The 13,946-nt window shown below is 42.5% G+C and overlaps 1 protein-coding gene across 1 annotated transcript in view; it reads right to left on the bottom strand.

Annotated features, from left to right (window-relative positions):
- RRAGD (Ras related GTP binding D) overlaps positions 1-13,946 on the bottom strand; it is a 49,015-nt gene that overhangs the window by 18,187 nt on the left and 16,882 nt on the right. The window contains exons 2-3 of the mRNA XM_049772262.1: positions 9,523-9,818; positions 568-767 (exon numbers count right to left, since the gene is read on the bottom strand). Coding sequence (XP_049628219.1) covers positions 568-767; positions 9,523-9,818 — 496 coding nt within the window. The remainder of the gene's footprint in view (positions 1-567; positions 768-9,522; positions 9,819-13,946) is intronic.

A 13,946-nucleotide genomic window follows, 5' to 3' on the forward strand; every position in this document is an offset into this window, starting at 1 on the left:
TGCTCAGGGGATTGACCATATGGGGTGCCAGGGATTAAATTTTGGTCAGCCATTTGCAAGGCATGCATTCTACCCACTGTACTTTGTTCTGACCTCTAATATTCTCCTTTTACTTATGATTATAGATAATATCATGTTGATCAGGAAATAGAAACTTCAGGGGCACAGTAGTTAAGACACTTGCCTTGCATCAGCTGACTCATGAACACTGTAGAGTGTGGTCAAAAAACATACTGTCTCCCCACCAAAAAAGAACTAGAAATGTCCATCTTAATTAACTTCCTGTATTAGGTCCAGGGAGTTTTATGGCAGGTTTCTTTTATATAATAAAAGAACCTTAGCTTTGGCCATCTGCTACAATTGTTTTTTATATTATTGCTTTTACCAAAGATAAAGTTAACACATGCAAAGCTAGCTTTTCCCAAATAATACCCCAACATCAACAGTACAAAAGAGGAGAAGCAAGTGACTCACTGCTCAGGCCAAACCAACATTCATTTTGGACTCCAAACCTATGCTCACCCCTAACTTATTGTGGTCACTGGCATGACCTGAGGTCACTCTCACCTGAGGTGAATTTTCTCTAGTCCAGCATCTGCAAGGTCATCATTTGCCCTCTGGTGAATGTCTCTTTGGGTTTCAATTTTGTGGTCATCTGACAGACCATCCACTTTATGAATAAATACCTCGAAGTTGATGTCGGTGTTTACTTTGTAGGCCCTGGTCACAGTGAGGTGAAGTCTGGCCAGGGCCTCCATGTAATCGTCCTAGGAATAAAGGGACCATTAGAGTAGTCTGAGTGGCTTCCTGAGCCTTCTAGCCAATCCTCAATGCCTTCTTAAGCCCCAACTCAGTGAAGTTAGGATGCTGTAAGACAGTATTTCTTCACCCATGGCTCCCTTCTGACCTTGTTTTCTTCCTCTGCTCTCCCCTCTCCCTGCCCTATTGGCCTCCCACTTACAGAATTTTCAACTGTGCCCCTTGGCAAATCCCAAGCGTTCTTAGTTGAAAAACACCGATTATTTTGCCTCCAAATAACACAATACTATTTTCCTCCTTCCTGCAAACAATGACTATAATAGTACCACCATGAATATCTGTGCATGCTCCATTCACATAGAGAAACTGTAGACCTGAGGCCATGTGCTCTTTCCCATTTTCCATCATTCTACCCCTTATCCTCTCCTTTTCCCTTCAGAGGCAACTACCTAGCTCAAGTTTAGCATAAATTCTCATTGACATTACTAAACACATAGGTATCACTAATTCACATAACTGAAGATAAATTTACAGAAATATCAAGCTACATATTTTTTATTTGTTTGAGGGCCACATTCAGCTGTGTCAGACCTTATTTCTGGCTGTGTGATTCAGTGATTCAGGGGTCACGGGTGTTGCTCAGAGGATGAAATGCAGTGTCAGGGATCGAACCAGATTCAGCCATGCACATCTAGCTATACTTTCTCTCCAGTCCCTCATACAATATTTTATTAATAATTAAATGATTAACAATGGTATTAATTATTTATTAACCTACAGAGATGTGCATAGCTCCTTCCTACTACTTTATAAAGTGCATTGTGGGGATGGTCTCTGCCTTCTGCAGATTCCCAACGTGCCAGGACAGATAGTGACACTGAACAGTCTCAAGTACACCTCTGTGTGCCTGTTTGTATAGCTTTGAAGACAGAATGAGCATCTGCCCTGGTTGGCCATATTAAAAAACATTACCAGGAGGCCGGAGAGATAGCATAGAGGTAAGGCATTTGCCTTTCATGCAGAAGGACAGTAATTCGAATCCTGGTATCCCATATGGTCCCTTGAGCCTGCCAGGAGTGATTTCTGAGCATGAAAAGAAAAAAAAAAAAAAAAAAAACACATTACCCGGGGCAGAGCAATAGCACAATGATAAGGCATTTGCCTTGCACACAGCCAACACAGGGCAAACCCTGGTTCAAATCCTGGCATCCCATATGGTCCCCCGAGCCTGCAAGAGCGATTTCTGAGCACAGAGCCAGGAGAAACCCCTGAGCGCAGCCAGGTGTGATCCCAAAACCAACAAACAAAAATACCACATTACCCACTTTCAGCCCCTAACAGCACTAGAGTTGCCACCTCTCTTGATTATGGCCAATATCAGGGATGTTGAAAAAGTCATTTTTATAGCAATAGAAAGAACTCATCAGAGCAGAGCTTAAAACACTTTCACTTCTTATCCTGGTTTTGTTAGTTTGTTTTTATTATAGTTTCATGTTTGGGACCACATCCTAAGTGCTCAGGGCTTACTCCTGACTCTGTCCACAGGGATCACTCCTGACGGAGATTGGGGAATCATATGCAGTGCTGGGTATCAAACCTCAGTTTAATCTCTTGGTTCTTATCTCTCTAGCCCAAACCCTCCATTTTGACTACATATCTGAAGAAATACAGAAAGCCCCAACCCTGCAAAAAAAAAAAAAACACCAGGAGAAGTTGTGAGGCACTTGGATGGATCCTTAGAAATGCATTTAAAAGGGCCCGGAGAGATAGCACAGCGGTGTTTGCCTTGCAAGCAGCCCATCCAGGACCAAAGGTGGTTGGTTCGAATCCCGGTGTCCCTTATGGTCCCCCGTGCCTGCCAGGAGCTATTTCTGAGCACACAGCCAGGAGTAACCCCTGAGCACCGCCGGTGTGACCCAAAAACCAAAAAAAAAAAAAAATGCATTTAAAAAATGGGAGTATAGGGATGTTTCTGGCATTTGTCTATTTTCCCAACTAAATTAATAAAAACATACTCAAGATAAATAAAAATATTAAAGATACTAACTAGAAGCTATAAAGAGTCTAATGCTCTCTTATTGTTCATGCTTTAAAGAGTTATTAAAAGGGTCTGGAGAGATAGTGTAGTGATAGGGCGATTGCCTTGCATGCAGATGAATGATGGTTCAAATCCCAGCATTCCATATGGTCCCCCGCACCTGCCAGGAGTAACCCCTAAGTGTCACTGGGTATGACCTAAAAACCAAATAATAATAATAATAATAAATAATAATAATAATAGTAAAGAGTTGTTAAAGGGACAGAGAAATAGTACAGCAGGTAGATTACTTGCTTTATAAGCAACCATATGGGGAGTCAGGTTTCATCTCCAGTATTCCATATGACCTCTGGTGTGCTCCAAAATCCAAAAAATAAAACAGAGTTGTTGAGAACTAGAGAAAATGCATAGTTGTTAGGTGCTAACCTTGCACAAAGCCAACCCAGTTCAATCTCCAGTACTACTACATGGCTCCCTACCCCACCCACCAAGCACCACCAGAAGTAAGCACTGATAAAAAGCTATGAGTAACACCCTGAGCACTGCTAGTATTCCCTATAAACAAATATAAATAAAATAAGAGTTGTAAATAAAGGCAAATCCTAATTTCTGACTAGTCACTTAATTTAATGATTTTGATTAATGATTTATAGCCTTTCTTTAATAATATGTTTTTTAATTCTCATACAAAAATTAAAGATATTATCATGCTGTTTTACATATATAAAATTCTAGGAAAAGCAGAGAATAGCATATCAGCAGTTGCCTGGGCTGGGATTTGAGAAAGAACAAAGATAATGTCATAGATGGTAGAAATAGTCCATATCTGAAGTATGAAGTCACTATAAGATATATGTATATATCTGACAAATTCACTGAACTATCTACTTAAAACCAGTGCTTTTATTGTATGTATATTGTATTTTTTAAAAAGACCCAAAACCACCATTGTGTCTGTGACTTAAGTGGGGCCTTAATACATATGTATGTGAGCAAATACAGCCAATTTCAAGAAAGCATCACAGTCAGAGGACTAAAAGTGTTACTGCAAATTCCTTGCCAGGTATACACATATACATATAGTCTAATCATAAAGAGATTAAAAAAAGACAGGGGCCAGAGAGATAGCATGGTGGTAAAGCATTTGCCTGGCATGCAGAAGTACAGTGGTTTGAATCCTGGCATCCCATATGGTCCTCTGAGCCTGCCGGAAACAATTTCTGAGCGTAGAGTCAGGAGTAGCCCCTGAGTGCTACCGGGTGTGACTCAAAAAAAAAACCAAAACAACAACAACAACAAAAAGAAAACCATTATTTGATTACTGGGATAGGAGATACAATCCAACAGGCTGAGTGCATTGCATGAAGAAGACTCCCAGTTCAATCTCCGACTCTGCATAATTCCCTGAGCACCACCAGGAACATTCCTTGAGTACAGAGCCAGAAGTAGCCCCCAAGCTCAGCCAGGTGTGGCCCGAAAACAAAAGCAAGGAAAAAAAAGGTCTCATTACCAACCAATTAAGGGCTAAAAGAATGACATTATGAAAAAGGATTTCTGTGGTTTATTATAACAGAGGAAATTGTGAGTTTTCTATTGTGTTGATTCTCCCCCTCTCCCCTCTCCCCTCTCCCCCCTCCCCCCTCCCCCTCTCCCCCCTCCCCTCTCCCCCTCCCCCTCCCCCTCCCCCCTCCCCCCTCCCCCTCCCCTCCCCCCTCCCCTCCCCCCTCCCCCTCTCCCCCTCTCCCCCCCTCCCCCCTCTCCCCCCCCTCCCCCTCTCCCCCTCTCCCCCTCTCCCCCCCCCCTCTCTCTCTCTCTCCCCCTCTCCCCCTCTCCCTCTCTCTCTCTCTCTCTCTCTCTCTCTCTCTCTCTCTCTCTCTCTCTCTCTCTCTCTCGTTTTTGGGTCATACCCGGCAGTGCTCAGAGTTCACTTTAGCTGACCAGTTTTCCCAGCACCACTTGTTGAAGAGGCTTTCCTTACTCCACTTCATATTTTTTGCCCTTTCATCAAAGATGACTTATTATTAATTATAACTCAGGGTGGGTCTCAGGATATTCAAGTCTACTTCATTAATCTGAGGTCTGTCTTTATTCCAATACCACGCTGTTTTAATGACCACTGCTTTATAGTACAATCAAAATAGGGAGATGAAGAGAAACTTCCTCAGAGGAGAAATACAGAAATACAGATGGCCAAAAAGCATGAAAAAATTACCCACATTGCTAATCATCAATGCAAATCAAAACACAATGAGATATGATCTCACACCACAGAGACTTGCTCACATCAAAAGAACAAGAACAACCAGTACTGGCACTGATGCAGGGAGAAAGGGACTCTCATTCACTGCTGGGGGGAATGTCAACAGGTCCAGCCTTTTAGGAAAACAATTAGGATATTCCTCAAAAAACTAAAAATTGAGTTCCCATTTGATCCAGCAATATTGCTCCTAGGGATATACCCCAGGAACCCAAAAGACACAATGCAGAAAATATCTGCTCCTGTGTTCATCACAGCACTATTCACAATAGCTAGAAGCTGGAAACAGCACAAGTGACCAAGAACAGATGAGTGTATAAAGAAACAATTGTACTGGGCCAGATGATAGCACAGCGAGGAGGGAGTTTGCCTTGCACAAGGCCAAATAGGTTCAATCCCTGGCATCCCACATGGCCCCCTGAGCCTGCCAAGATTAACATCTGAGCATAGAGCCAGGAGTAATCCTTAAACACTGCTGGGAGTGTCCCCCCCCCAAAAAAAAATAAAACAAAAAGTAACAGTGGTACATCTACACAGCTGTTAGGAAAAATGAAGTCATGAAATTTACACATGGATATATGTATGTATATGGATAATATTATGCTGAGTGAAATGAGTCAAAGGGAGAGAGATAGAATAATTGCCCTTATATGTGGGGTGTAAAAAGAAAGATAGTATGGTAGTAATATCCAAAAATAATAGATATGAGAGCCAGGAGGAAGCTTGCCACAAATAGCCAGGGCTTTTGTTTGTAAGTAGTGCAGTTAGTAGTAGTGCAGTTGGGGAGAGAAGGACCCACTATGGCAATCATAGCTGGAAATGATCACTGGACAAGAACTGGGTGCTGAAAGAAGATAAAATGATACAATATTGCAAACCAGTGTCTAAAAGTAAAACAGAGAAAGAGAAGAAAAATGTCTCACAGAGGCAGGCAGGGGAAAGAGCAGAGGAAGGGAAGGAGAGAAATTAGGAATGCTGGTGGCAGGAAATGTGCACTGGTGAAGGGTGTTGTACACTGTATGACTGAAACTCTGTCATGAACTTTGTAATTGTGTATCTATCTTGCGTGATTCAATTAAAGATTTTTTTTTAAATCCCTGACACCATAGTCCCTTGAGTACCACCAGGGGTCACTACTGAGTACAGAGTCAATAATAGTCGAGAGTTCTGCTGGGTATGATCCCAAACCCAAAATTTACAGACACCATTTCATATTTCTGATTACTATAATTCGAAAAAGTTTAGTGATGAAAAGTCATTGTATTCATAATTTAAAAGTCATTATGGATAAGGAAATGTTGAATTAAAAAATCCTCAAGAAGGGCTGGCTAGATAGCACAGCAGTAGGGTGTTTGCCTTGCACACAGAATTCAGGCATCCCGTATGGTTCCCGGTGCCTGCCAGGGGTGATTTCTGAGAGCGGAGCCAGGAGTAATCCCTGAGCACCGCTGGGTGTGACCCAAAAACAAACAAACAAACAAACAAACAAAAATCCTCAATAAGTTGAAAAAAGGGGGCACATTCTCTACTATCTGCATAACAATCTACAATGTGCCTTTTTCTCTCTCATCAGACTCTCCTTATATTTTCTAAATAAAATTAGCCTCTAGCCCCCTCACCTGACCCTCCCCCTTTATAACAGGTCCTTGCATACTGTGCTAACCCTAATTGACAAAGTATTCTGATTTACAGTTAAAAACAAAGCCAAATAAGGAACAAAATAAAACAAGCAAAAGCCCACCTTTACCAAACCCCAAATGACATCCCACTTTTCAAGTTCAGATAAAATTTAAGTCAAATTATAGATGCAATTTAGAAATAAGTACACTAGTCTGGGAAGAAAGCTCTAAGGGCTAGAGCATGAACTTTGCATGAGGGAGGCCTGCTTTGATTCCCTGCATGGTCCATTCTGAGCACCACCTAATACCCAAAACTAAATAAACAAAAATAAGTGAATGTACCTCCTTTAGCTACATTATAGCCATACTATAAGCACTAGAGATCTGTCTTTAGTGGGAATATGAATTCCATAAATGCAAACTGCTATATAAGCACAGAGTGGCACAGAAGTATTTGCTAAGCTGTCTGTAAATAATCAACTATCTGTTCCTAAGCTACTGACACATGGGCAGCGTTCTGAAGGCTGCTGCCTGATTCAACAACTACTGAAACAGAACCCAAGGGCTCAGAGAGAAGAGACTGGCAACACCTCCCACCCCACTTCCCCAGCATGCAGCTATGTGTAGACATACCCCAGCCATGTGTTCCAAACTCCTAATTTAGGTGCTGGCAGATCAGAGGCAGGAAGTCAGGTGACACAGCCAGGCCACAGATGGGCCAGATAACAGGTCAGTATGATGGGGACAGCTAGGAAAACATGAACTGGCTGCAGGCCCTAGACCCAAGGCACACGTCCAGGACCAAGTATTTCTGTATGGATATCTGGGAGGAAGGTGCTGTTAGGACATGTTAAGCAAGAGACTAAGAGTCTCCCCTTTGCATGCCCCCACTTTTGCAAGAAAGTACAGCTCTGGCCATAGAGTCACACAACCACTTCTCCACAAGAAGGAACTGTGCAAGCTCTTGGAAAGGAAATTTGAAAATTTCAGGGCCAGAGGATAGTACAGCAAGTAGAGTACTTGCCTTGCATGCAGCTGACCTCGGTTCAATACTTAGCATCCTATATGGTCTCCCAAACCCCACCAGGAAGGATTCCTGAGCAGTCAGGTATACTTCCCCCTCCAAAAACAGAAAGGAAATTTTATTATTGGGGACAAAGAGATGGCTCAAAGAGTTGAAATGCATGTTTTCCCTGGAGGAAGTTCAGATTTGATTCCCAGCACAGCATTCCCTCCACCTCTCCCCCCACTCCCACCCCAAACACTCTGTGTTTCGGAACACAAAGCCAGGAATAGCTTCCAAGCAGCATGGTTGGTGTGGGGGGTTGGGACCGATGAGGGAGAGAGAGAGAGGAGTTAAGATGAGTGAAGAGAAAAAAAAAAGAGGAGAGAGGAGAGAAAAGAGAGGGGAGAGAGAGGAAAGAGAAAAGATAAGAGAGAGGGAAAGAGAGACAGACAGACTTGAGGCTTCAGACTAAAAGCCCAGGAATACTCGTGAACCAGTCTGAGTGAATGAAGGTCAGTGCCCTGGTCTAGCCTCTTGTGCCATTATCTGAGCCAAATACCTGGGTCCTGAGGCTTCACTTCTGCTCCCTGGTGACCATGAACTTTACTCCACCTGCTTCTTTATGCAAAAAAGGCTCCTATGTCTAGGCAAACCCCAAACCAGAACTAATATCCAGTCTTTTTCAGAAAGATACAGAAGTTAGACAGGAAAATAATCATCATCTTAAGAGACTTTATCTCTCATATTTAGCCTCAGAAATACCTAATAGTGGGAACTGGGCTTAGGAGACACCACTTCCACCCCGCCAATACCATAAGAAGCCTTATCTGCCTTTCCTTCTTCATTCTATTCTCTTAAAAAAATAAAAAAAACACTCGGGGGCCAGAGTGATATTGCAGCAGTATGGCATTTGCCTTGTACATGACTGACCCAGGATGAACCTTGGTTCAATCCATCCCTGGCATTCTAAATGGTCCCCCAATCAAGGAGCAATTTCTGAGCATATAGCTAGGAGCAACCTCTGAGTGTCACCAAGTATGGCCCAAAAAACAAACAAAAACAAACAAACAAAAAAAAAAGAAAAGAAAAAACATTCTCATCTAAATTCAATCCTGAAAATAAAGTTTTTAAAAGAAGGGTCAGAGTAAGCACAGCCTTACCTTGCAAAAAAAAAAAAAAAGCAAAGCATTTGCCTTGCACATAGCCGACCCAGGTTCAATACCTGGCATCCATGACAGAAGTGATTTCTGAGCACAGAGTCAGGAGTAACCCCTGAGGTCTGCCAGGTGTAGCCCAAAAAACACAAAAAGAGAGTCAAAGAGCAGTGGGTAGGGTACTTGGCACCTCAGATGGTCCCCGAACCTATCAGAAGTAATCCCTGAGCACAGAGCCAAGAGCAAGTACTGAACACTGCCACATAGGATGCTAACCCCCACCACCAAATGCATAGAGTAAGAAAAAATATTTAAAGAAACTCATTATAGGGGCCAGAGAGACAGCACAGAGAAAGGGCGTTTGCCTTGCAAGTGGCTGACCCAGGATGGAGGTGGTTCGAACCCTGGCATTCCATATGATCCCCTGTGCCTGCCAGGAGTGATTTCTGAGTGCAGAGCCAGGAGTAACCCCTTAGAGCCGCCGGGTTTAACCCCCCCCCAAAGAAAAAGAAAAGAAAAGAAACACATTATAGTTATGTTGTCTTTGTTGTATACTAGTAATAACAACAATATTCTATTTCAGAAGAGAAATCCTCGTAGAAATCTGTCTTCAGAAGAAATGGTAAGCTTTGAAAAGCACAGATCTCTATACCTCTATTTGTCATGGGGGACACAGGATAGACCCTTACCTGGGAATCAATGACAAATATTAGTGCTCCTGTGCCCCGGAAGATCATCTCATAATCAAAGGTAGGGTCAAAAAAGTCAATCTGTCCTGGGAAGTCCCAGATCTGAAAGTTCACGAAAGAGCTGTTGGACACATCTTCCCGGCAGATCTTGTTGGTGCTCTCCAAGAACAGGGTCTCGTTGGGCGACATCTTGTGAAAGACGACCTTCTGAATCGACGACTTTCCGCTCCTCCGCAAGCCCATGAGCAGGATCCTCGGCTTCACCTCGGTGCTGAAGGGGTCACTGAAGTCCAGAACTGCACAAACCACAAGGCAAGAATGAGGGTGAGTCACACTGGCGATGGCTCATGACAAGAGGTTTCACTTCTACCTAGACATGATTGAGGACTCCGTGGCCAAGGTGACTTTCCCAAAGACAGAATACTAACTCTCCCTCCCCACTTCCTGGGAGGCCAGCTCTGAGCACCTGCAAACACTGAAAACAGCTCTTTCACTACTTCTTACAACTTCTCAGAGGCTGGAAGCCCTGTACTGTTCCATTCACATCATAAGCAGAAGATCTGGAGCGAGAAGCTCAGACATTTCTTAGAGCTGACGGGTATGTCAGCCTTTCTGAGTCAAACCCTTTCCCTAAACCATCTTAATCTATATGCACTAAGGACAGACAGCTTATTGAGTCTTTTGTTTGGGAAGAATTTGTGTCCACAACCAGCAATTCTCAGGGTATTGCTCCTGGTATGTTTGGGAGTCAGTATGTGATGTCAGCGATTGACCTGAGTCAGCTGCCTGCAAGGTAAATACCCTAAATGCTGTACTATCTACATATCTGGCCCCACATACAACTTATTTAATTAATATCCCGAATAACAACTTGGGATTTTTCTCAGAACCAAAATCTTTGTCAAAGGGCACTATTGTGAGAGTAAAAACAGCTCATTAAATTGAAGAAAATAGTTAAATTTACAATGTGACAAGAATCTAATATCCAGAATAAAATTTTAAAATTCTTCAAACTGAATAATAAAAACTGATCCAAAAAAAATTTTGGTCCAGTTTTTAAGAGCTGGGCAGAGACCAGAAAAACAACTCAGCAAACTTTGGAGGCCCATGCTGAGTAAACTAGACTCTTTGTGAGACCTAAATTTGATCTGTGACACTTCATGGTCTCCCAAGCACTGCTGGGAATGACCCCCAAAAACAGAGGTATGAGGGGCCGGAGAGATAGCATGGAGGTAAGGTGTTTGCCTTGCATGCAGAAGGACGGTGGTGGTTCAAATCCCGGCATCCCATATGGTCCCCTGTGCCTGCCAGGAGCGATTTCTGAGCGTAGAGCCAGGAGTAACCCCTGAGCACTGCTGGGTGTGACCCAAAAACAAACAAACAAAAAACAAAACAAAAACAAAACAAAAAAAAAAAAGAATAGAGGTATGGGTGGCCCCTAAGCACTGGTGAGTGTGACCTAAAAATAGAAATGGCAAAGGATCTAAATAGACTTTTCTCTAAAGAAGATAACATACTGGAGGCTGGAGAAATAGTACAGTGGCATTAACCTCGTTTGGGGCTGATTGGGGTTCATTTTCCCACATCCCATATAGTTCACCAAGCCCACAGGAGAGAAGACTTGGAAACTGCTGGGTATTCCCCCCAAAAGAAGATATCAAAAGGTAACACCCTGCCTTTACCCAAAATAAAGGCGCTCCCCCAATTTCCTTTTCACCTATCCCTTTGATTTGTAAAAGTTCACCTAGATTTCACCCTCCCCCACCTGGTTGAATTTGAATTGGGAGGATAAAGAAAGGTCAGTTTGGCCTGGTGCAAACAGACCACAAGGCCAGAAACCACTGACTCCATGACTTTCTCCTAATTGGCCTGGTTTATTCATTCTTCGCTGCTACCCTTCTTCAGACCCATCCAACTGGGGTTGGAAATATGGAGCACGAGGTGATTTCACAACATGAGATGATTTTACAGACAATAAGCATGTACAAAGATACACTTCATCATTAGTACCAGAAACTGATGAATCAGGAACCAGAAGAGATTTCAGTGCAAGGCTCTGAGTTTGATCCCTGGACATGGGTCACATGGCCTCCTAGTATCACCAGGTTGCTCTGGCAATCCCTTTCCACTAATAGGGGTGGGTGGCCCCTAATTAAAAAAAAATTACCTTGGACCAGAGTAATAGTACAACAGATAGGGCATTTGTTTTTTAACGGCCAACCCAGGTTTGATCCCTGGCATCTCATAGTTTCCCAAGTCTGCCAGGAGTAATTCCTGAATGTAGAGGCAGGAGTACTACTGAATGTGTAATACTGAATGTGGTACAAAAATAACAACAACAAATTTTCCTGGAGCCAGAGAGATAGTATAGCAGGTAGAGCACTCACTTTGCTTGAGACTGACCTTCATTTAATCCCTGACATCCCATATGGTTCCCTGAGCACAACCAGAAGTGATTCCTGAGTGTACAGCCAGAAGTACATTAAGCATTACCAAGTGTGAGCCCCAAAACAAACAATGATTAAAAGAGGAGCCAGAGAGATAATGTGGAGGTAGGACATTTGCCTTGCATGCAGAAGGACAATGGTTCGAATCCCAGCATCCCATATGGTCCCCTGAACTTGCCAGGAGCAATTTCTGAGTGTAGAGCCAGAAGTAACCCCTGAGCACTGCCAGTTGTGACCCCAAAACCAAAATAATGAAGAAGAAGAAGAAGAAGAAGAAGAAGAAGAAGAAGAAGAAGAAGAAGAAGAAGAAGAAGAAGAAGAAGAAGAAAGAAGAAGAAGAAGAAGGAAGAAGAAGAAGAAGAAGAAGAAGAAGAAGAAGAAGAAGAAGAAGAAGAAGAAGAAGAAGAAGAAGAAGAAGAAGAAGAAGAAGAAGAAGAAGAAGAAGAAGAAGAAGAAGAAGAAGAAGAAGAAGAAACATACAGGGCCAGAGAGACAGCATGGAGGTAGGGCATTTGCCTTGCATGCAGAAGGAAGGTGGTTTGAATCCCAGCATCCCCTATGGTCGCCCAAGCCTGCCAGGAGCGATTTCTGAGCATAGAGCCAGGAGTGACCCCTGAGCACCACCATCAAAAAAAAAAAAAATAGAAAGAAAAAAATATACAGAGATTATTCTTCTAAAATTCTTGCTTCCTTCTGAATTATGTCTTTCTTTAGATTGGTAAATAAATATTCATTTTTTTTTTAAGTTTTTGGCTTTTGGGCCAACACCCAGCTATTTTCAGGGCTGACTACTGACTCTGTGCTAAGGGATCAGTCCTGAGTGGTCATAATGGTCAGGGGATCATATTGGGTGCTAGAGAAAGAGCCTGACCTGTATACTCTCTCTCTAAGCACTTGCTTTTGTAATTAGCCTTTTTTATGCCAAAATCCTACAACTAAAAGAATGACATTTAAGAACATCTCAATATTTTTCATTTAATACATATGTATATAATATACATGCATATATGTGTATATACATATACACCATAATACTATCATACCATTATGTTTCTTTCAATTAGCAAGAAATATTTCAGGTAGAATATTAAAGAAAGAAAAAATATGCAGGTGCTGGTATATGCAGATGCTACTCTACTATAAACAACACTTCATTCTCACTCATTATAGATACTTTTCCATTTAAACTTAACCCACTCCACCAAACTGTTGAGGGAATACTAGAAGAATTCATATGAAAACAAACCACTCAAAAGGTCACCAGTTTCTTCCTCATCAATGACTATATGCCTCCCACAAACAGTCCTGCCATTATGAAAAAAAAAATTAACAAAAGCAAGATATGAACTGGAAAAGAAACATTCCTATTCAAACACACTAGACAGAGAACATATCGCAATCTTCCCCTCCCATGCTGATTCCCCAAACATAATACAAAAGGAGGCTAGATATGAAGCTTAGTATCACAGCATGTGTGCCTTTTATGTGTAAGGCCCTGAATTTGATCCCACTACCATCTGTACCCTGAGCACTACCAAATGTGTCCTTGGAGCCTTGGAGTTGGGTCCAAGCACCACCAGAATTGTGTACCACATAATAATAAAAACTCATTGTAAAGGGGTATAACCAATTAGCAAATAGATGCAAACATATTCATACTTGAATATTAGCTGAGCTAAAAGCCAAAAACTGCTAAGAAACTCACAGATGAGGCTGAAGAAGGAACTTGACTTGTGACCCTTGAGTATACCTTGCAGAGTTCTGCAACAGAGAATACAAATGGAGGAAATCAGGCCTAGAGAGATGGGATAGTAGGTACGGAGCTTTCCCTTGGGCACAGCTAACCCTGGTTCCATCCCTAGCATCATGCCAGCAGGCCAGTCCTAAGCAGACAGCCTGGCATAGTCTGTGAACACTAATGGGTGTGGCTCATACCACCCTCAGTGGTGGCAGGCCAAACAAGAAGAGAGATTAAGA

The sequence above is a fragment of the Suncus etruscus genome, chromosome 4 (assembly GCF_024139225.1).
Source record: "Suncus etruscus isolate mSunEtr1 chromosome 4, mSunEtr1.pri.cur, whole genome shotgun sequence".
Classification (NCBI taxonomy): Eukaryota; Metazoa; Chordata; class Mammalia; order Eulipotyphla; family Soricidae; genus Suncus; species Suncus etruscus.